The 26918-nt window shown below is 46.0% G+C and overlaps 1 protein-coding gene across 4 annotated transcripts; it reads right to left on the bottom strand.

Annotated features, from left to right (window-relative positions):
- Positions 1-2588: 2588 nt before the first annotated feature.
- LOC129328745 (zinc finger protein 239-like) lies at positions 2589-25110 on the bottom strand. Of its 4 annotated transcripts, XM_054978017.1 has the most exons (6): positions 25056-25110; positions 23561-23646; positions 22973-23099; positions 22114-22260; positions 16675-17917; positions 2589-5413 (listed from the first exon to the last, which is right to left on the bottom strand). In XM_054978017.1, the coding sequence occupies exons 2-6, from the start codon at positions 23621-23623 to the stop codon at positions 4603-4605; spliced, it is 2391 nt and encodes a 796-aa protein (XP_054833992.1). In that variant the 5' UTR covers positions 23624-23646; positions 25056-25110; the 3' UTR covers positions 2589-4602. The 4 variants fall into 4 exon arrangements, with proteins under 4 accessions (XP_054833992.1, XP_054833988.1, XP_054833989.1 ...); XM_054978013.1 differs by lacking the exons at positions 16675-17917; positions 22114-22260; positions 22973-23099; positions 23561-23646; positions 25056-25110 and adding exons at positions 7357-7404; positions 10253-10329; positions 12292-12339 and having other exon boundaries at positions 2589-5716; XM_054978014.1 differs by lacking the exons at positions 16675-17917; positions 22114-22260; positions 22973-23099; positions 23561-23646; positions 25056-25110 and adding exons at positions 7357-7404; positions 12292-12338 and having other exon boundaries at positions 2589-5716.
- Between the last annotated feature and the right edge of the window lie 1808 nt (positions 25111-26918).

Here is a 26918-nt window from a genome sequence, read left to right on the forward strand (position 1 = left end):
TTTGCATGAGAAAGCCTGTGTATGGGCTGCTGCTGACTTTACCTGTGTACAGCCTGGCACCTGCAGGAGACCCTGTTCAGATGAGCGAAGCTGCCATGGAGAAACATAATACAGTAGTCTAGCCATGTGGTTATTGCGGCGGGATACATGTGCCTAGACAACCGGATCAAAGTAAGGAGGCATCTTCCATGCATAAAAGCAAGATAAAATTAAAAACACAATCACAACATACAGTCTCTTAAAAGCAAGAAATTTGATCTACCTCGGTTAAGTAAACTTTACCTGGACTGTATTAGGTTCCTTGGAGTACGTACAGAGTTCCTGGCAGTACCATGATAGTGGGGGAATCCTTAACCCCTGGCCCACTTGTCCTGGGGTCTCCAGACGTTCCAAAGTGGACACCCATGCACAAAAGTCCAGAGGTCCCAAAAAATTATGGGCAATGGCATATTGGCATCTGACCTAAGCCTGCCACATCTATACGATGGACGATCAAAAAGGATTAATTTGGCCAGGTAACCCAAAAGTGGAATGGGTGAGAACGAGTCTTTCTCTATGGTGGCCCCTAACCTGTGGAATGACTTGCCTGAGGAAGTCAGAAGAGCCCCCATTCTACTGGCTTTTCGTAAACGATGCAAAACCGAATTATTCAAAAAGGCTTTTTACTCAAGCGGGAGGGTGGTATTGTTAGGGACAGGGTCTCAGATGCTTCACTAATTAATTCGGGATCATAGACTTCATCACTATTTTGCCTTATATATTATCTGCTGCTTTAAATATGCACTCCTATGTACCACCAGTGCTCCATGTTGTCTAATATTAGTCCTAGAATTGATTATGTCCTGCTTCAGTATTTTTTCTACTCTGTAGTGGAGTCTTGCTAATACTATGTCTTTTAAACTTGTATCTAGTTACCCTATGGCATTGTTTATGGAAATGTCCTTGATACTGTATTGAAATGTTCTTGATACTGATTGTACTAACCTCATACTGTGTAATCCGCCTTGAGTCTCAGTGAGAAAGGTGGACTATAAATGACATAAATAGCAACAACAACAACAACAACAACATTCCACCTGGGTCTGCCCTTGAATTAGCTGGTACAGAATTCTGCAACTCAATTACATTAGGCTCAAGGCATAGTATGCATATTAAACACATTCTGAAATCACTCCAAGTGTGTCAGATCAGGCTTCAGGATCGATTCCAGGTGCTGCTTCTCACTTACAACCTTTTCACAGCCCAGGACCCACATCTGTCACAACCAGGTCTCTTAAGTTTCTTCTGCTATGATAGTTTCACATTATCTGAGCAAAGCCAATGGGGTGAGGTCAATAGCTGCCTGTACAGAAGCATTCTCTCTTGTGGCTCCCACTTGGAGGAATGGCCCGTTCAACAACATCAGCAAGGCTCCCATAACTTTCCCATTCCTCAGGCCATCTAAAACGGAACAGCTTGAGATGCCATCTTAATAAAGGGAGTAGGGTGGTAGTCTTACAGCGCAGCCTTGAGGGGTGGAAGGCGAAAGAGTTAAGGGAGCCAGAGAAGCATAATGCTGGCATACCTGTCAGCTACACCAGCAGCTCATGGAGTTACGTCAACAGAGGTGATGCAGGGGATAACAGCTAGCCAGCCCCTGGAACTACCAGAAACCAGAGATTCAGTTGCATGCATAATATGTCAGCTTGAAAATCTGCCGATCTGATTCCGAAGAGGTTCTGTAACTCTGGTAACACAAATTTGCACAAATTGGCTCTCTGGTGCAAGAGGGGAAGTGAAAAGAGGGGAAAGAGTGAGACCTGAGAGTGGGGGCTTCCCCTCTGCTCCTTTCAACAGAGGTGTAAGTTTTGAGAGTCAAGGCTCATTTTGTTCGATACAAAGGAGAATCAAGATCCATTTGTAATACCCCTCCCACCTTCTGACCAGGAGATGAGGGCTGATGGATCTTCATTCTTATTTCTATCTGAGGAAGTGAGCTTTGAGTCATGAAAGCTTATACCTTGGGAAATTTTGTTGATCTTTAAGGAGACTCAAAGTTTGTTCAAAGAACTGACCAAGGCCGGCTCTCACGATAGGATGCAGTAACCAGGTAGTTATTAGTCTTGCTGAATCTCTTGTTGGAGATCTTGCAGAAGTTTAGTATCTTCTCAAAAGGAAGCAAGAACGGCAAAAGTACCACAGAGAGAAAAAAGGGGGGAGGCATTTGCAAAAAGTGACCATTAGGGCAGCTTCAAGGGGATCATTAGAATATTTAATGTAAATTGGCAGAGAAGACCAAGAGGGCACCATCACAGCTGATGAGCACCCATCACGACAACTTAGAAATCTGCTGTTTCAAACAGAGCATCACTCTGTTCATATGAAATAAAAAGGATTTTAATTAGTGGAGTTCTGTGTTCCTTCTCCAACAGTGTGCTCCCTCTGAGGCACTGGTTCCACAGTGGCAGAGGAGACCAAGAGAACACCATCACAGGTGATGAGCAAAATTATGATTCCTGCCTCACAAATTGGCGATTTGTTTGCACAAGCACCAAATTTCAAATACATCACTCTGTTGATATAAAATAGAAGGATTTTAATTAGTGGAGTTCTGTGTTCCTTCAGCAAGCAATGCGTTCCCTCCTAGGCAATGACATAATGACCCACAGGTCTTGACACATTTCTCCCACCAACCCCAGCGGAAGGCAAATGTCTGGGTCCTGTGTTGGTTACTGGAAAGGGGAGGGGTTGAAGAAGAGAAAAACTAGGCCACCCGTAGCCCACTAGCTTCCACTCCTCTTAACCAAGGGATAATTACTAGCAGGTGAAATAAGAAAAGAGCAATTTCAAAGCAACTCCATCAAATCCCATAGTTACCTTTTACAAGTGTGAATTAACATTCAGACAAGATATAATACGAATGGAAAGACGGGTTATTAATGTGGGGCACATTTCTATAAAACCAAGGAGGCGACCTGAGCCTTTACGCTCTCCCTGCAGTCTCATGAAAGTCTCTCGCACTCGGTTCTTGCTGCAGCTCGGCTGCCTCAGTCCTGCTTCCACTGCCAATCTACAGCTCTGCTTCTGGTTCCTCTGTACTCCCCCACAGGACACCTGTTTACCACCAATTGCTTCTCTCTCTCTCTTCAGAAATCACTTGTTTCGGCTCAGTAAGGTCCCTCCTGGGAGACACCTCCTCAGAGGGACAAAATACGCCAACAGAGGGCTAAGCTCATAGGGTTACACTCTCCCCCACAACAGGAACTGGGTGTCCCAACATGATATTTACAAAAATACCAATTTTAAACATAGACTACTCTTTAAAATATGACATGAAATGCAGATATAATAAGAAAAGGTGTCCATCCTTCCTGAGCAAACGTAAGTCATCAGGCAATAAACTTAGGAGCCTCAAAATTGCCTCACCACTATAAATAGTGGTGGGGCTTGAACTGTCAAAAATGAAATCGGACCACCATCCTGGCCTGGATTAACTCCAGATTATCCCTCTGCTATTTGCAGTGGAAGCAAAGATTTACTTAAGAGAAGGCAGGAAGGTGCAAAAGTAGAACAGGCAGGGAGGGTGGCAAGTATTCTTCTGTGAAAAAGCACACTGGGTTTAACTACTGCCCTGCCAGAGGCTGTGTGGGGTAGTGGTTACAATATCAGATGGGGATCAAGGAGACTCAGGTTCAAATCCCCGGTTGGCCATGGAAGGTTGCTTGCTAGGCCAGCTACAGCCTCTCAGCCCACTAAACCTCATGCGGTGTTGTTGTGTGGATGAAATGGATCACAGGGGGAGTGGCCTGGTCCCTAAGGGGGAATTTTAATGAAGTTGTGAAAAGGGGGTATCTCTTTAGGTCTGACGTTCCCTACAGCAGTGAAACACATGGGAGCCATTTCCTGGTGGATGATCTGTGTGGGGTACATGTGTTAAATAATTTCCAGGGGGGAATGTCATATAACGCCCCCCCCCACATTAATTATAAACCCTGCTTAGCAGAAGCAAGGTAGACAATGGGCTTTGAGTCGGACTCTCATATAGCGTTACCAGCTTTAGTTCGGGACACTCGGAGATTTGGGGTGGTTCTTAGACAGGGTTGAGTTTTAGGAGAAGAAAAACAATAGAGTTGTGATGCCATTTCCTGTAGCTGAAATTTCCTCTATTGGTAGTGGTCTCTGCGGGCTGGAGATCAGAAGTAATTCTGGGAAAACTGCAGGTCCCACCTGGAGGTTGGCAACTCTACAGGAGTCATCAGTTGGGGTGCACTAGAGTCCATTGTCTCTTTTGGGGTTTCGCAGTTGCGGAGTCTTCCTTGCCTGTCCTCTATAGCTTCAGTGGGGCAGAGGGTGGGACATGGGCTGTGGCTGCATCAGCAAGCACCGGTTGGCTGTGCTTGTTTCTCCCACTCAGAGGGATGTCATTGGGCACTGCTCAGGGAGATGCTGGTTTACTCCCCGTGAAATCTGTGCCTCACAGAGTGGCAATTGTTTTTTCTCCACCATACAAGAACGTCCATAGGGATCCAATCTGAACATTTCTATGCTTTCTTCCCTTTCTGAATTCTTTGATGGGACTTAAGGCATCCAACCCGTCTGAAGACATTTCCACACTCCAGGCATTTATATGCCTTTTCCAAGGTGAACTCTTTGATGGGCAGTAAGTTCTCCACTCTGCCTGAATCTTTTCCCACACTCCAGACATTTATAAGGTTTCTCCCCTGTGTGCATTCGTTGATGGACAGTAAGTTTTCCACTTTCCTTGAAGCTTTTTCCACATTGCAAGCATTTATATGGTTTTTCCCCCGTGTGAACTCTTTTATGGACAGTAAGATCTCCACTCTGCCTGAATCTTTTCCCACACTCTAGACAGTTATATGGTTTCTCCCCTGTGTGAATTCTTTCATGGACAGTAAGTTTTCCACTTTCTTTGAAGCTTTTTCCACATTGCAGGCATTTATATGGTTTCTCCCCTGTATGAACTCTTTGATGAACAGGAAGAGCTGCACTATGACTGAAACTTTTCCCACATTCCAGACATTTATAAGGTTTCTCCCCTGTGTGGACTCTTTGATGGACAGTAAGGTCTCCACTCTGCCTGAATTTTTTCCCACATTCCAGACATTTATATGGTTTCTCCCCTGTGTGAACTCTTTGATGGACAATAAGACCTCCACTCTTCCTGAACCTTTTTCCGCACTCCAGACATTTATATGGTTTCTCCTCAGTGTGAATTCTTTGATGGACAGGAAGAGCTCCACTATGACTGAAACTTTTTCCACACTCCAGGCATTTATATGGTTTCTCCCCTGTGTGAACTCTTTGATGAACAGTAAGTTCTCCACTCTGATTGAATCTTTTCCCACACTCCAAGCATTTATACGGTTTCTCCCCTGTGTGAATTCTTTGATGGGAAATTAGGCTCCCACTGCGACTGAACATTTTCCCACACTCTACACAATTATATACTTTCTTCCTGTTATAGCTGTTATGTTGAATATTAATATCTAATTTGTCAGGAGCATTTTCCCCTCTTAAACTGTACACTTTATTATTGTCTTTGTATATTTTTTGTGGTTGAAAATCCTTATCTCGTAAAGGAGTAGAATTATTGGGTGGTTTTATCCCCGCGTCTTTCCTCTGTTTATCACAGTGTTCAACATAGTCTTTCAGATGGGGATATGTATAATCTTTCTCCATCACTGGATGCTCTTTTGTTTCATTTTCCACAATCCTCCTAAAAGAACAAGAAGGGCACACTGTAAGGGAGAGACAATCATAACATGTTTTAATATATATGGTAGAGGATCTGGACGGAGGTGACCTGACTGATGGAAAAGGTAATGTAATCTGAACAAGAAACTGCCTCTTTAACATCACAGAGATGGGTTTTAGATCTATGGAAAGAGGAATGTATCTTTATCATCTTGATTTTCTTAATGCTCAAAGGTCCTGGTAGGTAGCCACGCACACATGGCTGGGCAGCAATTTGGAAGGCTGCAGGGCAGACTGGTGCCACTTTACCACTGGCTCCTTAGGATATGGCCTGGGGCCACATAGTGGGTAGGCTACAGCAAGCAGTTTGGTTTGGGTAACAAGAGTCTGGTTGTCAGCTGACAGAGTGCAGTTCTAATTCTAGCCAGAACAGAAAGTCAGCCACTACTGTGAAAGGGATGGAGGGGAAAAACTGGGGGATAGTTCGATTCCTTGTTGTGGTCTAGTACCAGGGGAGAGAAAGCACTCGGGCTTTATCATGTAAGCAATGGAGAAATCACATTTTCTGCAATGGAGAAATTGCTGTCATTTTCTGCCCTGGGACTTGTGGGAAGGAGACACTCTGGCTTTGAGGAGGAAGAAGAACCTGTCCAGGGCAGCCATGCTTTCATAAGGCCGTCAGAAGCAAACATCCAGCAGAACGGAGGTTCACTGGCAAATGACTGCATGAGAGATGAGCGGCCAGAGGAACAAACCTGGAACTAAGAAATCAAATGTGCTTCTTGCTTTAAACATCACAGAAGTAAAGTGTTGAATTTTTAATATGTAATTTTTACGTGTTCAGATGTTGTAGTCTTATGGAGTTCAACTATTTGTCTTTTGGGTATCAAATGCATGCTATACTGTCTATGATACAGTCCCCTTTCTGAAACTGGCATCCTTTGATCTCTATGCTTTTAAGAAGCTGAATTCTGGGGCTTCTGCTTTATGCAGAATATCTCTAACTAGCAACAAAACCTGTTGTGGGAAAAAATACAATAGGACCTAGAAAGGGGCAGGCGGGCAGGCAGATGTTACCTCCTCCTAAATGACTGATCCCCACCAGGTGAAGGAGGGGCAGGCATTGCCACCTGCTCTGCTCCTGATCCCAGCTGGGAGAAGGCAGGGATGGGCATTCCCTCCTGCTCCACTCCTGATCGCAGCCAAGTGAAGGGGGAGCAGGCATTATCTTCTGCCCCATGCCTGATTCCGGCCAGATGAAGGGTGGTGGGCATTGCCACCTTCTCCGCAACCAAGAAAGAGGTAAAGTAATACATTAATGTGAAATCTTATGAAAATATTTTTGTATTTTTTATCAAAAGGTGCAAAAGTGCAAGTGCTATTTATAAATATACACAATAAATAGATTCACATACAAAAGATATACAAAAACCCTGTCTAGAGTTGCGTGCCAACATTTTGTGGTGTGCCACACTAACACCTTAGTGTTTTGGTGTTTGTGTAGATAAGGTGGAGGAAGTGTACGACCGCTGATGAAGTGTATATGAAACAAGTCATTAGCTGACCCCTTGTAGGGTCGTGGGGTATGTGGGTCCCCCTGGCTTGTCTCTACTTGTAAAAGAAAGAAAAAACAACTATTATTAATTGCCTGTGAATACTTACTAAACAGTGCTGACATCTTCTATCTTCATGTTGGAGTTTACTGCACACCTGCAAGTAGGAAAGTAGATTATTCATGCGATTGAATTGACAAATTGGAACGGACTTTTGCGGCTGTGTATTAAACAGTGTCTTACATGACAGTGACTACTGATACTCTAGACAGGATTTTTATATTTTTTGTATGTGAATCTATTTATTGTGTATATTTATTAGTAGCACTTGCACTTTTGCACCTTTTGATAAAAAATACAAAAATATTTTCATAAGATTTCACATTACTGTATTACTTTACCTTTCGTTTGGTGGTTACCTCCTCTGGCCATGACTGATACCGGTTGGGTGAAGACAGGGAACGACCACTGCCACCTGCTCCACTTCTGATCCCAGCTGGGTGAAGGGGAGCAGGCATTGCCACCTGCTCTGCTCCTGATCCCAGGTGAGTGAAGGTGAAGGGGGGCGGGCATTGCCAGCTGCTGGGCTCCTGATCTCAGGTGGGTAAAAGTGGGTGGTGGGCATTGCCACCTTCTGATTCCAGCTGGGAGAAGGGGGCAGGCACTGCTCCGTGTTTGATCCCAGTCAGATGAAGACAGGGGGGGAAGGCATTGCCACCTGCTCCACTCTTGATCCCAACTGGGTGATGGTGGGGGGCAGGCATTTCCACCTGCTCTGCTCCTGATCTCAGGTGGGTAAAAGTGGGTGGTGGGCATTGCCACCTTCTCAACAACTGATCCCAGATGGGTGAAGGTGGGGGTTGGGCATTGTCACCTGCTCCATGCTTATCCCAGCCACGCAAGGGGGGGCAGGCATTGCCACCTGCTCTGCACCTGATTTTGGACAGGTGAAGGGGCGAGCATTGCCACCTGCTCTGCTCCTAAGCCCAGCTGGGTGAAGGGGGAGTGGGGATTGCCTCCTGCTCTGCACCTCATCCCAGCCGGGTGAAAGCAGGGGGTGGGCATTGCCAGCTGCTCTGCTCCTGATCCCAGCTCAGTGAAAGGGGTGGGTATTACCACCTGTTCTGCTCCTGAGTCTAGTGAATTGAAGGGGGGCAGGCATTGCCGCCTGATCTGCACCTGATAACGGCTGGGTGAAGGAAGCACGGCATTGCTGCCTGCTTCATGCCTGATTCTGGCGTGTTGAAGGAAGGGCGAGCATTGCCATCTGCTCCGCTCCTTATCCTGGCTGGGTGAATTGGGAATGGGCATTGCCTCCTGCTACTCATCTCATCCTACAACAGAAGGGGATACCCCGGACAAGTCCTGGCCAGGTGAAGATTGGGGGGGGGGGGGAAACACTGCCACCTGCTCTGCTCCTGATCCCAACTGGGTGATGGTGGCAGGTGGGCATTGCCACCTGCTCGGCACCTGATTTTGGACAAGTGAATGGGTGGGTACTGCCACCTGCTCCACTCCTGCTCCCAGCTGTTCTTATCATAACTGGATGATTTTTTAAATATACACAACAGGTCAATTCATTAAATTTAAAGACATATAATTAATATTTAAATAGATTGTTAAGTTAAATAATTAAATTAACAAACTAATATACTAAATATTATGAGGCCAAACATAATGTTGAATATAAAATGTTTAAAGTTTTACGCTACTCTGACTCTTAAAAATATATTATTTGATATTTTACCTAGTAATATTAACTTTTTTCTGTATAACAGACCAATCATAGAATATCGGAAATAAATAGAAAGACTTCCTTTTTTACATAGGTGGCTATTGTTGAGGATCAGTTGTAAAGTTAAAATTTTAAAATGTTGAATATAAAATGCTGAGTATATGCAAGTAATGAGATGGAAAGGAGAAATAATTCGCAGTCATGCATTATGCCTTTTTTCTTTTCATAGAACTGATCTTTGTTTATATTATTCTATGCACTATTTATCACTCTTGCTATTTATTATTCTCAACTATGTTAATTTGTGCATGGTTTATTATTGTTATTGTTAATGTGTTACTGTCCACTCTCTATTTTTCTTTTTAAATAAACTTTTAAAAGCCCATTATATTAGACATGCTATTTTGAGAATATAGAATAAATCCAAACCTAGCTTGTGTCTGAAAATATTTTTATGTGCAATTACCAGAAAGGTTTTGAACAATCAAAAATAGAATTTGAAACAGAATTAGAAACAAATGATGAACATGTTATTGCTAAAATGTACAAACATTTGTTGAAATTTTGGACAGAGGATGAACGAGTAAAAGAATCTATGATAAAAATTGGCTGAATTTTTTGATACAATATACAAATGGAACAATGGTAAAATATGTGGATGAAGATTTTAAAGATTAATGTTCAAATGAAACCAAAAGTTATCCTTTTGAGACAGGAATGAACAGTTAGAAAATAGACATGGAACTTTATTTTTATTATATATGACAATGGCAGTGAGAGAATTATATGCATAAAAATGGAAAAGTTCAACACTTCCAACAACAGAAGAATGGTTGGTGAATATTACAGAATTTGCAGAGATGACTAAACTTACTTCTTTGATTAGAGAAAAGACATTGTCTACAACAATAAATGGAAACTCCTTATAGATTTTTTGCATGAAATGGGGGGAAAAAATGAACTGTTGATTTGTGGATGTGATAATTAAGGAGGGGGGGAAGAAAGTGGATAACAGAAAAAGGAGAGACTTATTGTTTGTAATTATAGAGGAAGTGCTACGTTTGTGATTATATTTTATTTGCCGTAGAGAAAAACGGAAGTCATCACTTTACGTATCTTTTTACTTCTTTTTCATATATATTACTTCTTTTTTCCATTCTCCTTCCTTTCAACATTTTGCTAGTTTTATATTTTTGTTCTGAAAAATTCTTAATAAAAATAAGATTTAAAAAAAAAAGAAAACTAGCCATGTAGGGAAAATGTTTCTGACCTGTCTGCTTGTGCAACGAACCTTTTCTGTGGTAGGGAGATTTTAACAGAAGGAAAATGTCTTCCTCCGCCCACAAGCTGCTTTGAATCCATGCATGGAAAAACAAGAGAAAAGGACCTAAATTAACACCATCCACTCCCCACTCAGGAACACTGTCAGCTCTTCCTCCTGGGTTCCTGAACCAAGTCTGAGAGCCAAGCTACAAGTGGCACCTTACACTGGTTGGACACTTGTCAGCTTACCTCAAGTTTTGGTGGGAAATGTAGGCGTCCTGGTTTAACAGCTTGGCTCTCTATTACAGCTGCAAAACCAGGATGCCTACATTTCCCATCAAAACTTGAGGGAAGCTGACAAGTGTCCAACCAGTGTCAGGCATCACTTGTAGCTTGGCTCTGAGACTCAGATTTATACACGTGATAGACAAGGACCAAGTGTCTGGCCTGCTGACTCCAAAGATATCTTGCAGCTGAGGTTAATCTGTAGAGGAGTTTGGAGGGAAAACACCCCTTTATGCATGCTTAGCAGAGCAGAAGTACAACCCCCAAACTACACGAGACTGACCAGAAGAAGGCTGAAAGAGCAAAGGTGGTGGCAGAGGACATATTAAGGGTTCTTTTCTGTATTATCACATTTGCATGATTTCTCCATTGGTGCTGCCATGCAGATACAATCCAAGGGCAATGGAGCTACCACAGGGCAGTTTCCCCCACAGTTTCAGTAAGCAATGGCCACTCCTCACACACACACCCTGGGCTTTTTTACATGCATTATAAAATCAGCAATTGAATATTGCGGTAACAGTATAACCTGATAAGACACATTGTTATAAGCAAACAACAATATCCAAACATTTATTAAAAACCAAAAAGACCCTCCCCTCCTAGCTTCCCAGGCCAGGAGAAGGGGAAATGGCTTTCATTTGAGTCGACAAGGGGAAGTTGAAGTGGCAGCCATGCAGGCTTGGTTGCAAACTTCAACTTTTGAGCAGCAGGCTTGGGAAAGATCAGAGAAAAGCTGTGGAAACTCTGGGATGTCTCCAAACGCTCCTTCATGCCGTTGAGACACAGGAGAAAATCCCACAGCACAAAAGCCTTAAATCTCACAAAGAGTCCACATGAAAAAACCTAACACATCTTCTGCAATCTCCCAAAGAGAAAAGAGCTTAATGTTAACACTGAGTAGGAAGATTTCCTCAGAAAATCCCCCTTTCTGCTCTGGTTCTCTTTGTGTGGGGTTTCTGAGGGTCAAGTGCCACAGTCTCTGTCCCCCACTAAACACTGCCCTACTCAGCTCCCTTGGTCCTTTCTTCAGCACGTCTTCTGCATTGCCCCCCAATCCCCCCTCAGCCCCCCAGTCCTTTCCCCCTCTTGCTTCTTTGCCCTCCTCCCCCACCCCAAATCTCCCATCACCCCTCACACCCCACTGCTTTCCTCCCTCCTTTCTAAACTGTCTTGGGATCCTGAAGCCACTGAGCCCCATCCAACCTTCAAAGGTGCTGGGTTCAAGTCCTGCCCTGAAGCCAACTGCAGGGACTTTTAGAGGCGTTGCAGAAAAGGGCTAAACAGCTGTCTCTGGTGGGGGACTCCTGGCGGGGCACTTGTGGAATGGGGAGCGCGCTTTCTCTCGCACACAACCCTGCCGTTTTCCCTTTCCTTTCTCCCCCTTTGTGTCTTGCATTGCAGCTCCCGCCTTCCCCATATCTCCCCCTCCAAAGCCCCTCTGAGCATACCAGGTTTCCTCCCAGCCATTCAAGCAGCAGCCCGGGAGCCTCCAAGGCCGCTTCTGGGGAGGGGGGCGGTCAGGAAAAGACTTTCTCCCATCACCCCCCCCTTCCTTCTCTAAGCGCCGGGTTTGGGTTCTGCACCTCAAGCCTTTGCAGGGCTTCGTGGCTCTCTTAGATGCAGAATGGAGAACTGGGAGGGGTGGGGGAGAGACACTTTCCGCCTTCCCCACGGAGCCCTCCCTCTTTCTCTCTGCTTTGGGCCTTGCATTGCAGCCCCTCCCCATACTTCCCCCATCCAAGGACCCTTTCAGCTCACCAGTCTCTTCCCAGACGTTTCCGCACCAGCCCAGAAACTTGTGCTAAGGGGAGGGGGACAGGAAATCGCTTCCCCCCCCCCTCCACCCGCCTCTCTAGGACTGCAGCTCTCTCTCTCTCTTTAACCCTTCAAAAGCATTTTGGCCGTTCAAAGAGACCCAGGAGAGACAATGAAAACACATCCTCTGAGGAAAGGAGCAATAGCTGTTAGTTACCCAGCATCAAATAAATATGATACCCACAGCAAGGGGATATATCGTGCCTATTTGCATGGGTCAGCATAAAATGAGAAATAAAATCTCTCTGATCATCTTGAGGGGTGGAGAACCTTCATTCCACACAGGGGGCTGTCAGGCCAGACCCAGGGAGGGTTTCTCTAATATACCTCAATGGGTATATTAGAATAAAATGGAGGATGGCAGGCCACATAGGAGTAGGCTGGTCCCAGGGGGGAACATGAATGCAGGTGCGAAAGGGGGAGCAGGTCCCTCTGACACACACACACACCAGCAGCACTGACATCTGGTTAGCCTTGCAGCTTGGAGGGGCAGGAGTATGAAAAGAAGGCTTAAAGGGCACTCATAGTTCTTTGAATGTGCCATGGAGGGTCTGTGAAGGGGCATGTCAGACAGAATGAGGGCTGTCTGATGCAGTTTCCAAACAGTAAAGGGAGAAGGAGAAAGGCAGCAGTGAAGGGTAACAGTCTCTCAAGCAGCAAGTACAAATTGGGATTGCTTGGGGGACTAATGTGGAAGGAGGGGGTGTGTGCATGGAGACCAGGCTTAAAGGAAGCAGAGCAGCTAGGCTTTTATATAGTAGGAGATGGCTCAAGAACACCGCCCTGAGCATTTGGGTACTTGGACCCCTGGGGTTTACATGAGAAAGACTCTTTCTCACCCATTCTTCTTTGGGGCTACCTGGCCAAATTGATCTTTTTTGGATGGTCCATCATATAGAGATGGCTGGCTTAAGTCAGATGCCATTGCACACAAATTTGTGGGACCTCTGAACTTTTGTGTGTGGGTGTCCACTTTGGAACATCTGGAGAACCCAGGACAAGTGGGGTTACTGCATGGAACTCTATATGTACTCTGAGGAGCCTTATACAATTGTGCACGGATGAAAAGCTGGCTGCATTATGAGAAATAATGGCAAACCTGTGTTAGTCTCTTGCCATGATGATCCGACAGGTATGCCAGCATTATGCTTCTCTGGCTCCCTTAACTCTTTCGCCTTCCACCCCTCAAGGCTGCTCTGCAAAACTACCACCCTACTCCCTTTATTAAGATGACCTCTCAACCTGTTCCGTTTAGACGGTCTGTGGAATTAGAAAGTTGTGGGAGCCTTGCTCTGAATGGTTGCAGAATTCTGTACCAGCTGGACTTTCTGATTCCAGGGTAGACCCATGTGGAAGGCAATACAGTAGTCTAGCCATGTGGTTATTGCGGTGGGATACATGTGATTAGACGACCTGATCAAAGTAAGGAGCCATCCTCCATGCATAAAAGCAGGCTAAAATAAAAAACATGATCTCACAGCACGCACAGTTTCTTAAAGGAAAAAAAATGGTCTACCTTAGTTAAGAACACTTTTCCTAGATTGTATGAGGTTCCTTGGAGTATTTACAGAGTTCCTTGTAGTACCAAGATAGCAGAGGGGTCCTTAACCTCTGGCCCACTTGTCCTGGGGTCTGCATACATTTCAAACTGGATACGCATTGTCCAGAGTCTGTGGCTCATCCCCCAGACTTGCCAAGAGAAGGGGACAGGAGACAGTCAGGAGGCAGCTGCCCAGCCACCCCAACAGACCCCCAAGGCCAGAAACTGCCAGCACCCAAGGGAGAGAAAGAAGCACCCAAGTCCCAGAGGGTCAGAAGGAGCAGGTGAAAGCCAGCCAGCCCCACCCTCCAATGGGAGGCTAAATGCCCTGCCAGGCGAAGTAAGGACAGCCAGGAGGGGGCCAGGGCAGAAGGAGGCACAAGAAATAGGGACAGCCCTCAGACAGTTTCCTTACCGGCAGGACAGCAGAAGCAGCACAGAGCCACAACCCAAGCTGAAAACAGGGAAGAGGGGAGTAATAGAGACCAGCTGAGGCTGCTGGAAGTGCAGAGCAGAGGAAGCTTGGCAGCCAGCCAAGAGAGCACAGCTGTAGCTGTCCAATGCAGCCAAACTAGCTACCCCAGATGAGGGACAGGATATAAGGGAAGTCCACCCACAGGGTGTGGTGGATTGTGTAGGAGTGTGATGGAGTGGAGGAAAGAGGGCGAGGGCAGAGCTGTCATGGAAGGCTGCCGGGACAAGGTCAGGTTGAGGGGACCTGCGAGTGGACTGAGAGGGTGTGAGGGTGAGGTATACTCTCCTCCTTCCACAGACCGGGATCCCACATATTCCCTGAAGGTCCTTTAAGGTGGAGGGCAGGCAGGCCGGCGTCTCACAGGTCAGTGCCCTGGGCAGAACCTGACATCCTTGAAGGTCCTTTAAGATGGAAGTCAGGCAGGCCAGTGTCTCACAGGGCAGCACCCTAATCAGAACCTGACACACATGTACAAAAGTCCAGAGGTCCCAGAAATTTATTAGAAATGGCATCTGACCTAAGCCATCCACTTCTATATGATGGATGAACAAAAAGGATTAATTTGGCCAGATAGCCCCAAAGAGGAATGGATGAGAGTTTTTCTCGTGTAAACCCCAGGGGTCCAAGTACCCAGATGCTCGGGGCAGCATTCTTGAGCAATCTACTGCTATAAAAAAGGCTAGCTGTATTGGCGATGACTCACCTTTTATCCCCGCACAGGCACACTTACATGGCTAAAAGCCAAGTTCTCAGCAACACAGCTTGCCAAGGAGGCCCTGAGCAGGCTGCTACCAGTGTCAAGAAAGCCCAGAGTGGCTGAACAGCTGCTGCTGAACCCCCCCCCCCCCAGTGCTCCTGGACCCAAAACTGCCCGATTCAGGGCACGGCAGGAGGGGGCAATGCCTGACCCTTCCACCAGTTGTTTTTTTTCCCCCACAGTAGGCTTTGTTGCTAGTCCTTCAAGAAAGGGATGGGGACTCTAGACTATACTACTGTGCGCTGTTACTGTGTGTTTCTTGGCATGACATTCATCACATCATGTCAAACTGCTTATCTGTGTTCCAGCTCTATATCAAATTTCTACTTGCTTTCAAATATCTGCAATCTATACTCGGTTGTATTGTTTACTGAATGTCCCAGCTGTTGATCATATTGAACTGCTCAGAGTAATCTGCCTTGAGTCTCAGTGAGAAAAGTGGAGTACAATTGATTAATGTAAATAAATAAAACAAAAATCTGATGTCATTCTGGTTTGTAGTGCCAGGGACTTTTGACTGGGACAGCAATGCTTTTGGCTGTCAGTTTTTTTTGGGGGGGGGGGCTTTGCCCCAAATCTTCTTCCCACTTGCAGTAGAAATTGAGTTGCAGAATTCTGTACCTGCTGGACTTTCTGATTCCAGGGAAGACCCATGTGGGGTGCAATACAGTAGTCTAGCCACATTGTTATTGCAGCATGGACATACGTAGCTTGATGACCTGATCAAAGTAAGGAGCCATCCTCCATGCATAAAAGCAGGCTTAAATACAAAACACGATGTCACAGCACACACAGTCTCCTAAAAGCAAAAAAAAAATTGGTCTACCTCAGCTAAGGACACATTTTGTGCCATCAAAACCCCACCAGGGGTTGCCGTAAGTTAACTTTGATTTGAGGGCACCCTCCACCACCACTTAATCTTTTACTACAAAGGAGTTTTGGCATCCAATCTACCCTAAACATTATTTTCTGCTGAATAAGTCATGGCTTAAGATCCATAGAAGCAACAGGTATAAGGCTTAAAGCCATGCCCCACCGTTTTGGCAGAACTGGACGATTTAGCTCACTATTCCATTTATCAATGAGACTCTGTACATCATATTTATTAACCAAAATCAAATATGTATTAACAAATATTGTAGGTTTCACTTTCTGGAGGTTGGCAGCCCTACAGGACTCATCGGTGGGGATGCACTGGAGTGCTTTGTCTCCTGACATAGACTTCATGCTTCTCCTTTGGGGTTTTGCAGTTGCTGTGTCTTCACAGCTTGTATAGCTTCAGTGGGGCAGGGGTGGGACAAGGGCTGTGGCTGCATCAGCAAGCACCAGTTGGCTCTGCTTGTTTCTGCCACTCAGAAGGATGTCATTGGGCACTACTCTGGGACTGGCGAGTGTTGTCAGGGATGCCAGTGTATTCCCTATGAATCCTGGGCCTCGCAGAGTAGCAAGTGCTTTTCTCTGTCACTCAAGAATGTCCATGGGGATCCAATCTGAGATTTCTATGCTTTCTTCTCTTTGTGAATTCTTTCATGGGACTTAAGGTTTCCAATCTGCCTGAAGCTGTTTCCACACTCCAGGCATTTATAGGGTTTCTCTCCTGTGTGAACTCTTTGATGGATAGTAAGATGTCCACTCTGCCTAAATCTTTTCCCACATTCCAAACATTTATACGGTTTCTCCTCTGTGTGAACTCTTTGATGGACAGTAAGTTTTCCATTGCTCTTGAAGCTTTTTCCACACCGCAGGCACTCATATGGTTTCTCCCCTGTGTGAACCCTTTGATGGACAGTAAGTTCTCCACTTTCCCTGAAGATTTTTCCACACTGCAGGCACTTATATGGTTTATCTCCTGTGTGAACTCTTTGATGGACAGTAAGTTTTCCGCTTTCCTTGAAGCTTTTTCCACACTGAAGGCATTTATAGGGTTTCTCCCCTGTGTGAATTCTTTCATGAACAGTAAGATTTCCACTGTGCCTGAATCTTTTCCCGCATTCTAAACATTTATATGGTTTCTCCCCTATGTGAACTCTTTGATGGACAGTAAGATTTCCACTCTGCCTGAATCTTTTCCCGCATTCTAAACATTTATATGGTTTCTCCTCTGTGTGTATTCTGTGATGGACATTAAGCTCTCCACTGTGCCTGAATCTTTTCCCACACTCCAGACATTTATATGGTTTCTCCCCTGTGTGAATTCTTTGATGGGCAGTAAGTTTTCCGCTTTCCTTGAAGCTCTTTCCACACTGCAGGCACTTATATGGTTTCTCCCCTGAGTGACCTCTTTGATGAACAGTAAGAGTTCCACTGTGCCTGAATGTTTTCCCACACACCTGACAATTGTATGGTTTTTCCCCTGTGTGAATTCTTTGATGGACAGTAAGAGGTTTACTGTGCTTGAATCTTTTCCCACACTCCAGACATTTATATGTTTTCTCCCCTGTGTGAACTCTTAGATGGGAAATTAGGGTTTCACTTTGACTGAACCTTTTCCCACACTCTACATATTTATATATTTTCTTCCTGTTAAAGGTGTTATGTTGAATATTAACATCTGATTTTTCTGGAATGTTTTCCCCTCTTGCAATGTTCTCATTCCTATTATCTTTGTATATTTTTTGCTGCTTAGAATGCTTATCCTGTGAATGACTAGACGTTGTCCTCTGTTTGGGTGGGTATTTCCTCCCATCCTTCCTCAGTTCATCAGAATGCTCAGTGTTGTCTTTCAGATGGAGGTATATATCCTCTTTCTCCACCACTGGATGCTCTTTTGTTTCGTTTGCCATCTCACACCTTCCTCCTGAAAGAAAGAGAAGGGCACACTCTAAAAGAGGGAGAATAGCTCGTGTTTTAATATGTATGAGAGAGGGTCTGGACAGAGGTGGCTGCCTGATGGAAAAGAAGGTAATTTATTGTGGACAAGAAACTTCAAATATCCAGTAATTTCTGTCTGCCTCTTTAACAATGGAAAAGAAGGTAATCTAACGTGAACAAGAAACTTGGAATATCCAGTTATTTCTGTCTGCCTCTTTAACAATGCAGAGATGGGATTTAGATGTAGGAAAAGAGGGATGTGTTTTTATCACCTTGATTTTCAGTCTGCTCAGAGGTCCTGATCGGTGTCCAGGCACGTTGGCACAGTTGGGCAGAGGTTGGGAGGGCTATAGAGCTGACTAGTGCCCTTCTAACACGTCTTAGGATATGTCCTTGTGCCACATAGTGCATGGGCTCCCCCGAGTTCTCTGATTCTGGCACCAAGAGTTTGGTTTCTGGCGGACAGAGTGCGGTTCTAATTCTAACCACATGGACATAACAGAAAGTAAACCACAACTGTGAAAGGGAAAGAGGGGAAACACTGGGGGAGAGTTCGATTCCTGGCTGTGGTCTAGTACCCAGGGAGAGAAAGCTCTCAAGCTGGGTCACATAAGCAATGGACAAATCTTTGGCATTTTCTTCCCGGGGACTTGTGGGAAGGAGGCACTCTGGCTTTAAGGGGGAAGAGCAGGCAGACAGCCCAGGGCAGCCAGGCTTGGAGAAGGCAGTCAGAAGCAACCATCCAGCAGAACGGAGATTCACTGCCAAACGACCGAGTGTGAAACGAGCTGCCAGATAAAGACAGCAACTGGGTTCGTTTTATTCTGAGATGTCAAATGTGCTTCTTTCTTTAAATATCTCAGAAGTAAAGTGTGAGGAAAGCTGTTGCATTTTTCCATGTTTGGTTTTTGGTGTGCTCAGATGTTGTTCAACATCTGAGTTTCAATTGCATGCTCTACTGTCTACGATAAACAGTCCCCTTTCTGAAACTGGTATCCTTTGATCCTTACGCTTCTAAAAACCTTCATTCTGGGGCTCGTGCTTTATGCAGAATATTTCTAACAAGGGAGAGTTCGAGAATTTCCCCCTACTTCCTCGTTGGCTGATGTAAAGGGAAGGGGGGTGGGTGGGTTGTGATACTATGAAAGAAGGTTTTTTTCTGGCACGAAGGCTATAAGCCTCTTACAGTGCAATCCTATGGAGAGTTACTCCAGTCTAGGCCTACTGAAGTCAATGGGATTAGACTGGAGTAACTCTCTTTTTTTAAAATAATTTTTTTATTTTTTTGGTAGGTTCGACTGGAGTAACTCTCCATCGGATTGCATTGTTAGAGACTTATGGAGGCTGCTCTGAGAAACAAGAAAGGAGTTTTTTTCCGGTAGGGAGCCATGTTGGTCTGCACTAGGATGCCAAGTTTCCACTCCAGTTTGGACCTCAGAGACCAACAAGATTTCCAGAGTGTAAGCTTTGAAGAGATATCAGATGAAGGAAGGCCTGACTCTTGAAAACCTATGCTCTGGAAATCCTGTTGGACTGGACTTGAATAAACGGGATTGAGTGGGATAAAGGCTGGGCAGAGGTGGTCTCCTTGCTGAGGTCTAGCAACTTAAGCTTAATGCCAGCAGGATAAATCCCTCATTCCCAGAGGCACAACACAGGCCTGCAGGATCGTTTTACCACAGCTCCCTCTGCCAGACCTGGAATGACCTCCTCTCCTCTCCTCTCCTCTCCTCTCCTCTCCTCTCCTCTCCTCTCCCTCTCCTCTCCTCTCCTCTCCTCTCCTCTCCTCTCCTCTCCTCTCCTCTCCTCTCCTCTCCTCTCCTCTCCTCTCCTCTCCTCTCCTCTCCTCTCCTCTCCTCTCCTCTCCTCTGAAGGACACCCACTATTTGCAAATAGAACCCACATCCTCTCTCCCAGTATGTCTCCCAAAGGCTTTAGTTTTTTAGCAATCAATCATGGGAAGAAAGGGAGAAAAATAAAGTGTCAAGATTACATTCAAAGACAGAACCCAACCTGGGAAGTGACAGTACGTTTTCTCTTTGCCTTGAGTTGCTGAACGAGTGGCAGCTGTCAATCTTGCATCAAGAGAGAAGCAGTCTTGCCTCCCATCAAGGGCTGCTGTTCACCCAGAAACTGTGCTACATCCGTGTCAGCCCTGGGCCAACCTGCCTGCCCCTCCAACTTGACCAGCAATGCCTCTGTCCCCCTCCCACCCCTGGGGGACCTGAAGAATAGTCCACCCCCCCAATAAGACCCCTTTCCCACATTTCTTGGATTAGTAAATTCGCTTCCAGACTGGCATCTGCAGACAACATGAAATTGAAAAAAGTCCAGTAGCACCTTTAAGACTAACCAACTTTATAGTGGCATAAGCTTTCGAGAACCAAGTTCTCTTCGTCAGATGCAACAAGACAACCAAGAGAACTTGGTTCTCGAAAGCTTATGCTACTATAAAGTTGGTTAGTCTTAAAGGTGCTACTGGACTCTTTTCCATTTTGCAACTACAGACCAACACGGATAACTCCTCTGGATCTGTGAACATGAAATTGACTGTTAATCTGGAGGGGGAAGTACTGGCTTGGTTTAAAATACGAGGAACGAAGGATTTTGATTTTGTATTGGTTTACTGGACATAGATGGCCCAGGCTAGTCAAATCTCGGAAGCTAAGCTGGGCCAGCCCCTGTTAGCATTAGAATGGGAGACCACCAAGGAAGTCCAGGGTGGCTATGCAGAAGCAGGAATGGGCAAACCACTTCTGCAGAACTGGGGAACGTTTGCTAACGTTATAGGTGATTCTTTCTTATCTCCACATTTTTTTTTACAAACAACATGTTTTTTATAGATGCTACCCGAAGTCTTATCTGGAAGTTCCATTTTTAAATCTCTTCATTTTAAAAAAAATTATGACTGAAAATGCCCTAATCTGGCCTACTTCAGTTCACTCACACCCAGGACTGAAACGTTTAAAAGTTCCATTTCTTGTTTTACAATTTCCAGCTTTCCTCCAGTGGTTCAGCTGCAAATCAGCACTCTACTGGTTCGAATCCCACGACTGCCATGAGCTCAGCAGGTGGCCTTGGGTAAGCCACTCCTCTCAGCCCCAGCTCCCCAGTTGCATTGAGGGGATATAATAACACTAACTTGTTCACCACTCTGGGTGGGGCACGAATCAGTCTAGATGAGCGGTATATAAACGCAGTTGTTGTTGTTGTTGTTATGATGTGTTCCTATTATATGTGTCACTCAGCTTTGGATTGCACAAAGCAGGGTTTTTATTTTGCCCTTCTAGCCCTTTATACCTTTGACAGATAGCTCTTTCCTAACTTTCTAAATTAACATTTAAATATATCTATATAGCCATGAAAGAAAATTTGGTCTTTTTCAGTGGTGCCCATAAAAATTACCAATCAACACTATCTAAAGCAACATGCTGGATTTTAGATTGGCGTTCTCTAGGTGCCAGACCCTTCAGTGCTGTGTTGTACTGCAGACGGTGGAAAAATGTGTCCATAGAGAGAGAAGCCTGGAGTTGTTTTTCAGGCACAAGATCCCAGGATCAAGGCCTGGCACCTCTAGTTCAAGGGATCATGGAAGCAAGAGGGCTGGGAAACACCCCTGGCCAGGCAGCCTCTGCCACTGGGAGAGGACAAGATTGGCAGAAGTGATCTGACCGAGGAGAAGTTAGTTGCCCAACTCATATGTTCAAAATCGACAGATAGCATTTCAGCATCTGCATATACGCCAGACTCTTTTGAGGAGAAGTAACTGTGAGGTTGAACAATGTCACAGAAACACATTCACCTTTGGAAGGAACCGCAGGCCCCACACCATCCCATGACAGACCTGAGCAGCTTCCTGCCAATCCCTCCTCTTCATCAGAGGTCAGGGGAAGCAGCTCTTCCTCCTCTTCCAGCCAGGATACGAGGTCAGGTTTGGCAATCTGCGATCCTTTTTAGGATCTTGGAAGCAAGATCTTGGAAGCAAGAGGGCTGAGAAACACCCCTGGCCAGGCAGCCCCTGCCGCTGGGAGGGGACAAGTCTTGGCAGAAGTGATCTGACGGGGTAGAAGGTAGTTTCCTCGTTCATATTTCAAGATCTACAGGCACCATTTCAGTATCTGAACATCATCCAGTCTCTTTTGAGCAACTGTAAGGACGAACCCATCCCAGGAATACACCCACCTTCGGAAGGAACTGCAGCCCCCACACAGTCCCATGACAGACCTGAGCAGCTTCCAGCCAATCTCTCCTCTTCATCAGAGGTCAGGGGAAGCAGCTCTTCCTCCTCTTCCAGCCAGCATACGAGGTCAGGTTTGGCAATCTGCGATCCTTTTTATCAGGGGGGAAAAAACCAAAAGAGAACTATGATTCTTCTGATGTACTTCAGTGCAGCAATTCCAACCCAGGTTATCCCTCCAGAATACACTGCAGGAAAGCAACAGGGTGGGATGGAGGACAGTACGGGGTCAAGAATTGTCCATCCTGCACTGGGAATTCTGTACCTACTTCTTGCCCAACTGAGAGGGAAAGGCCAGCTGAGAACTAAATAAAGTGGCAGAGAAGCCGGCAAAGTTGCAGGAAAGCAACAGGTTGAGATGGAGTACTGTACGGGGTCAAGAACTCTCTATCTGGCACTGGCAGTCCTGTGCCTTCTTCTTGCCCAACTGAGATGGAAAGACCAGCTGAGAAGTAAACTAACAGAGAAGCCAGCAGAGCTCCCTCCACAGTAGCATCTCAGCCCAGGGAAGGCAAGCTCAGATTGGAGGGAAGCCCCAGATTAGACCCTCCCACCTTCCCCAGACCAAGCATCCCTTTGCACTGCCTCTCATCTGCCGAGTGACAAGATCGCCTGGTAGGGGCTCCATCTACACAAGGAGAGCCAAGGACCCCTCCCACATCAGAGGAAGGATCGTGGAGTGTGGCAGAGATCAGGCAACGGGCCCAGGGAAGACTAACTGACCACATCCTTCAACATCAAGGACTTCCTTACAGTCACTCCTCACAGCAAGAAGGAGACAGCCCAGGAGAATCCAATACTTACCCAGAGAGGCCACATGGCCAAAATTCTCCAGCATGACTTCCTTGTAGAGAGCTCTCTGGGCTGGGCGCAGCAGGGCCCACTCCCCCTTGGAGAAATGCACAGCCACCTCTTCAAAGGACACCCCACCCTGCAAGGAGGAGGAGGAGGAGGAGAAAGAGGAGCAAGCATTCATTCATATCACTAGAAAGCAAATCGGGTGGGGGTGGGGGTGGGAGATGGTAAATTAACACTGGAAGGCCAGCACAAAGAAAAGTCCATGGGGCATCTTGGAGCCAGAAGGGCTGCCCCCATGGCATGGGAAAACTGTTTGTGGGGAAGAGGCTGGAGATGTCCATCTGGTAAAAGATCATATTTCGTGAGAGATTTGTGGTCCAGAATTGTTTCATAGCCCCTGCTTGAGTTTCTTTGCACATGCCATCCTACACAGGGGGTGACCATTTTCCTGCCCATGCAGTGGGCACCCCCAACATCTTCCAGCACCAGATCCAAAGGCAAGGAGCCCGATCCTCTGAGTCTCACAACAGAGAAGGAAGCATCCCTGCAGCCCCCCTGCCCACCTTTCCAGTGCCATTCCCCACCACCACATACCTGAGCTGGATGCATGGCGGCTCTTCTCCCTTCACCACACGAAGGAGGGAACAAAGAAGGCATCAGCCGTGTCTTTTCACTGCAGTCTGGGAGGAAAAGAAACATGGTGGGAACCCCTTTTTGAGAAGCACACTCTTTCTGTGAGAGTCCCTTGAGCGAACCTCTGTCTGGATTGGCCTTGGTGCACAGCTCAAGAGACTGCATTTGATTTAGGAAGACCATAAAACCTCTCCCTGCACTTAGTTTTTCTTTTGAAGGGCAAACAGACCTTCCTTATTTATCTATCCCCTTCCCATCCTTTAAAAGCTTCTTCCCAGTCTCTGCAAATCCATTCCAGGCCAAGGAGTCTCTGGCCCTGCCCAAAGCCACACCACGCCCTCCTCTCTACTGAGAGAAGCCAAGGCCCTCCGGCTTGCCCCCCAAAAGTGGCAGAATGAGGTGGCAGAGCCTGAGATGATGGGATGGACTGCCTGGCTCGAGGCAGCAACTGGGAGATGCCAGAAAGGAACAAATAACTTTCTGCACAAGCTATCACTGAAGGAGAAAAGTTTCGACTCTCTCTGCCTGTGTTGGCAATGAAGGTTTTCCGTGGTGGGGAGATTTGTCTTTCAGACCCATCAGGTGGCCACACTTCCTGAAGACAGCAAAGAATTATTTGTATAAACCCTGTGTTAACCTTTGATCTTTTATTCTGTAAACAATTAGTTGTGATAAATATATAAGATTCTCTGCTGTGACTGATCTTTGTGCATATGTCTTAATGAGGGCATCTCATTTGGGTTTTATGTTAATAAAGCTCCTCATTCTTTATGGATCAGTTTTTAGTGTCTTAATTATGAGTGATGATTGTTTAGAATTATAAACTAAACGCAGAGTACCTGCAAAGATAATTTGTTTTCCTTAACAAATTTGCTTTGATTTGCCAGAAAGAAAAGGGCACAGTGTTGATACTGAGGAAGGTTTCCCCAGAAAATCCACTTTCTACTCTGTTTCTGTTGCCTCCAAGGGTCAAGAGCCACAGACTCTGTCCCCCACTTAACACTGCCCTTCTCAGCTCCCTTGGTCCTTTTTCAGCACCTCTCCTGCAAAGATCCTGCCCCCCAAAATCTCCCCCTCTTCCCCCAGTCCTTTCCTGTATCTGCACCCTTTTCCCCACCCCAAATCTCCCCGTCACCCCCCACCGCTTTCCTCCCTCTTTTTCCTCCTTTTCTAAAAATGCCTCCATGGAACCTGAAGCCACGTGAGCTCCATTCAACCTCCAAAGGTTCTGGGTTCAGATCCTGCCCTTAAACCGACTGCTGGGACCTTTAGTGGCTCTGCAGAATGGGGCCAAACGGCTCTCTCTTGTAGGGCAGGGTGGAAATAGGGGAAGAGGACTGTCTCTCTCACACACAAACTTCCCTGCTTTCCCCTTCTTTTCTCTCTGCCTTGGGTCCTGCATTGCATCTACACCCGCCTCCACATATCTCCCCCTCCAAAGCCCTTTTGAGCTCACCAGACTCCTCCAAGTCGTTCAAGTGGAGACTTGTGCAAAGGAGAGGAGGACAGGAAATGGCTGTCCCACCCCCCACACCCATGGGCCTCTCTAGAGCTGCAGCTCTCTCTTTTTAACCCTTCAAGAGCATTTCAGCCGCTCAAGGCTCCCAGGAAAGACAATGCAAACAGAACATCTGAATAAAGGGCAGATAAATGTTACCCAACATCAAATATGCTATGCCACAGCAAAAGGGTCAGCCTATATTGTTATCTTAATGGGATACTGTCATCCCACTCGGTGTGTGTGTGCGATTCCACAGGGAGAGCGCGTGTCCCTGTTCCAGGGACCGTCAATCCACTTTGGGGACTGTCAATCCACACCCAGAGTGGATTTCTCAAAATCTTTTCCACACTTCCATCACATCTTTTCTGTATTCCAATGGAGTCCATGCAAGTCAGTTGGCATTCCTGGTTCCTGTTATATCGAATGGAGTTCTTGCTCAGAGCCAGGGCTGCCTACTACAACTGGAAGAATATCTGCCTGGGGGGAGAGAAAGACACCCCCTTCCCTAACGCAGCAGCCAGAAACATCCCTCTGAATGGACCCTAGCAGCGCAGTGCAAAGCAGGATGACGTTATACTCAGCTTATCCACATTTAACCTGTTTTAATGCATGGAGGAAAATTCCTTCTTTTGACTTGCTGATCTGGCCACATGCATCTATGCCACAATTACCATGTGGCTAGACTACTGTTACATAGTTCACATGGGTCTTCCCTTGAAATGAGAAAGTCCAGCTGGTACCGAATGCCATAACTCAATTACTATTAGGCTTGAGGCACAGTATGTGTATTGGACACATTTGGCAATCGCTCCAGTTGCTCCAGATTTGTTTTCAAGATCAATGTAAGACCAGAGCAAGGCCCAGAGAGAATCGCCCGCCCCCTTCTGTTAACTCCTTCTGCCAGCATGTGAAGACTTCCTTGTTTTGTTTGGCTTCCTCGGTGAGCACTCCTCACTCCCCAATATTTAACTCTTGTGTTTTCCTTTAGGATTGATTTTAAGCTCTAGAACAAATCCAGAATCTTGAATTGTGCTCTGGAGCCAACCGAAAGAGAAGTTCACTCAAAGGACTGCTGTCATAGAATTAGTCCATAGACTCTGCCTTGTCCACTCTTACTGGCTGTGGCTGTCAAGGGAAAGATATTTCTCAAACTAAGACCTTTCAAGGGACTTTTCCCCAACAACACGTAGAGGTGAGAGAGACTGAACCTGGGGTCTTCCGCATGCAAAATCTCTGCTTGACCGCTGAGCCGTGGCTCTCTGTTTTCTTGTCTTCCTAGGCCAAGTATTTCAGCATCCTTGGCAATACTGAGGAAAATAAGAACTTAAGAATGAACTTTATTTATTTAACATTCAAAATGAACAGCGTAGGAATACAAAAAATGGAGGAATGGTCGGTTCACCAGCATCAGCAAGGCTCCCACAGCTGTATTCACTCCACAATGATGTTGACAGGTGGCAAGTGGGAGAAAAGGCTAAGGGAGCCAGAGAAGCAGTATGCTGGCACACCTGTTATGCCAAAAGAGGTGATGTGGTGGATAACAGCCAGCCGGCCCCTGGAACTACCAGGAACCAGAGATTCAGTTGCATGCCTCAAATGCCGGCTTGAAAATCTGCAGATCTGATTCTGAAGAGCTTCTGTAACTCTAGCTGTTAACTTCTAGGCACCTGGAGGAAAACTCCCCTTCCCACATGGCCAGAAAAGGAGAAAAGCAGCCTGCAAATTAGAAGACCAGGATTCTGTACAGTAAAGGGAGGAGAAAGGCAGTGGTGAAGAGCAACATTCTCTCAAAAAGCAAGTACATATTGGCATTGCTTG

The sequence above is a fragment of the Eublepharis macularius genome, chromosome 4 (assembly GCF_028583425.1).
Source record: "Eublepharis macularius isolate TG4126 chromosome 4, MPM_Emac_v1.0, whole genome shotgun sequence".
Taxonomy (NCBI): domain Eukaryota; kingdom Metazoa; phylum Chordata; class Lepidosauria; order Squamata; family Eublepharidae; genus Eublepharis; species Eublepharis macularius.

Bases quoted from the DNA above. Each gene is read 5' to 3' on its own strand.
- LOC129328745 (XM_054978017.1), bottom strand. From the start codon at position 23,623: ATGCCTTCTTTGTTCCCTCCTTCGTGTGGTGAAGGGAGAAGAGCCGCC. The intron at 23,100-23,560 runs GTATGTGGTGGT...TCCTCCTTGCAG, and splicing joins CCGCCATGCATCCAGCTCAG to GGTGGGGTGTCCTTTGAAGA. The intron at 5,414-16,674 runs GCAGATTGGAAA...GAAAATGTTCAG, and splicing joins GAGTGTGGAAACAGCTTCAG to TCGCAGTGGGAGCCTAATTT.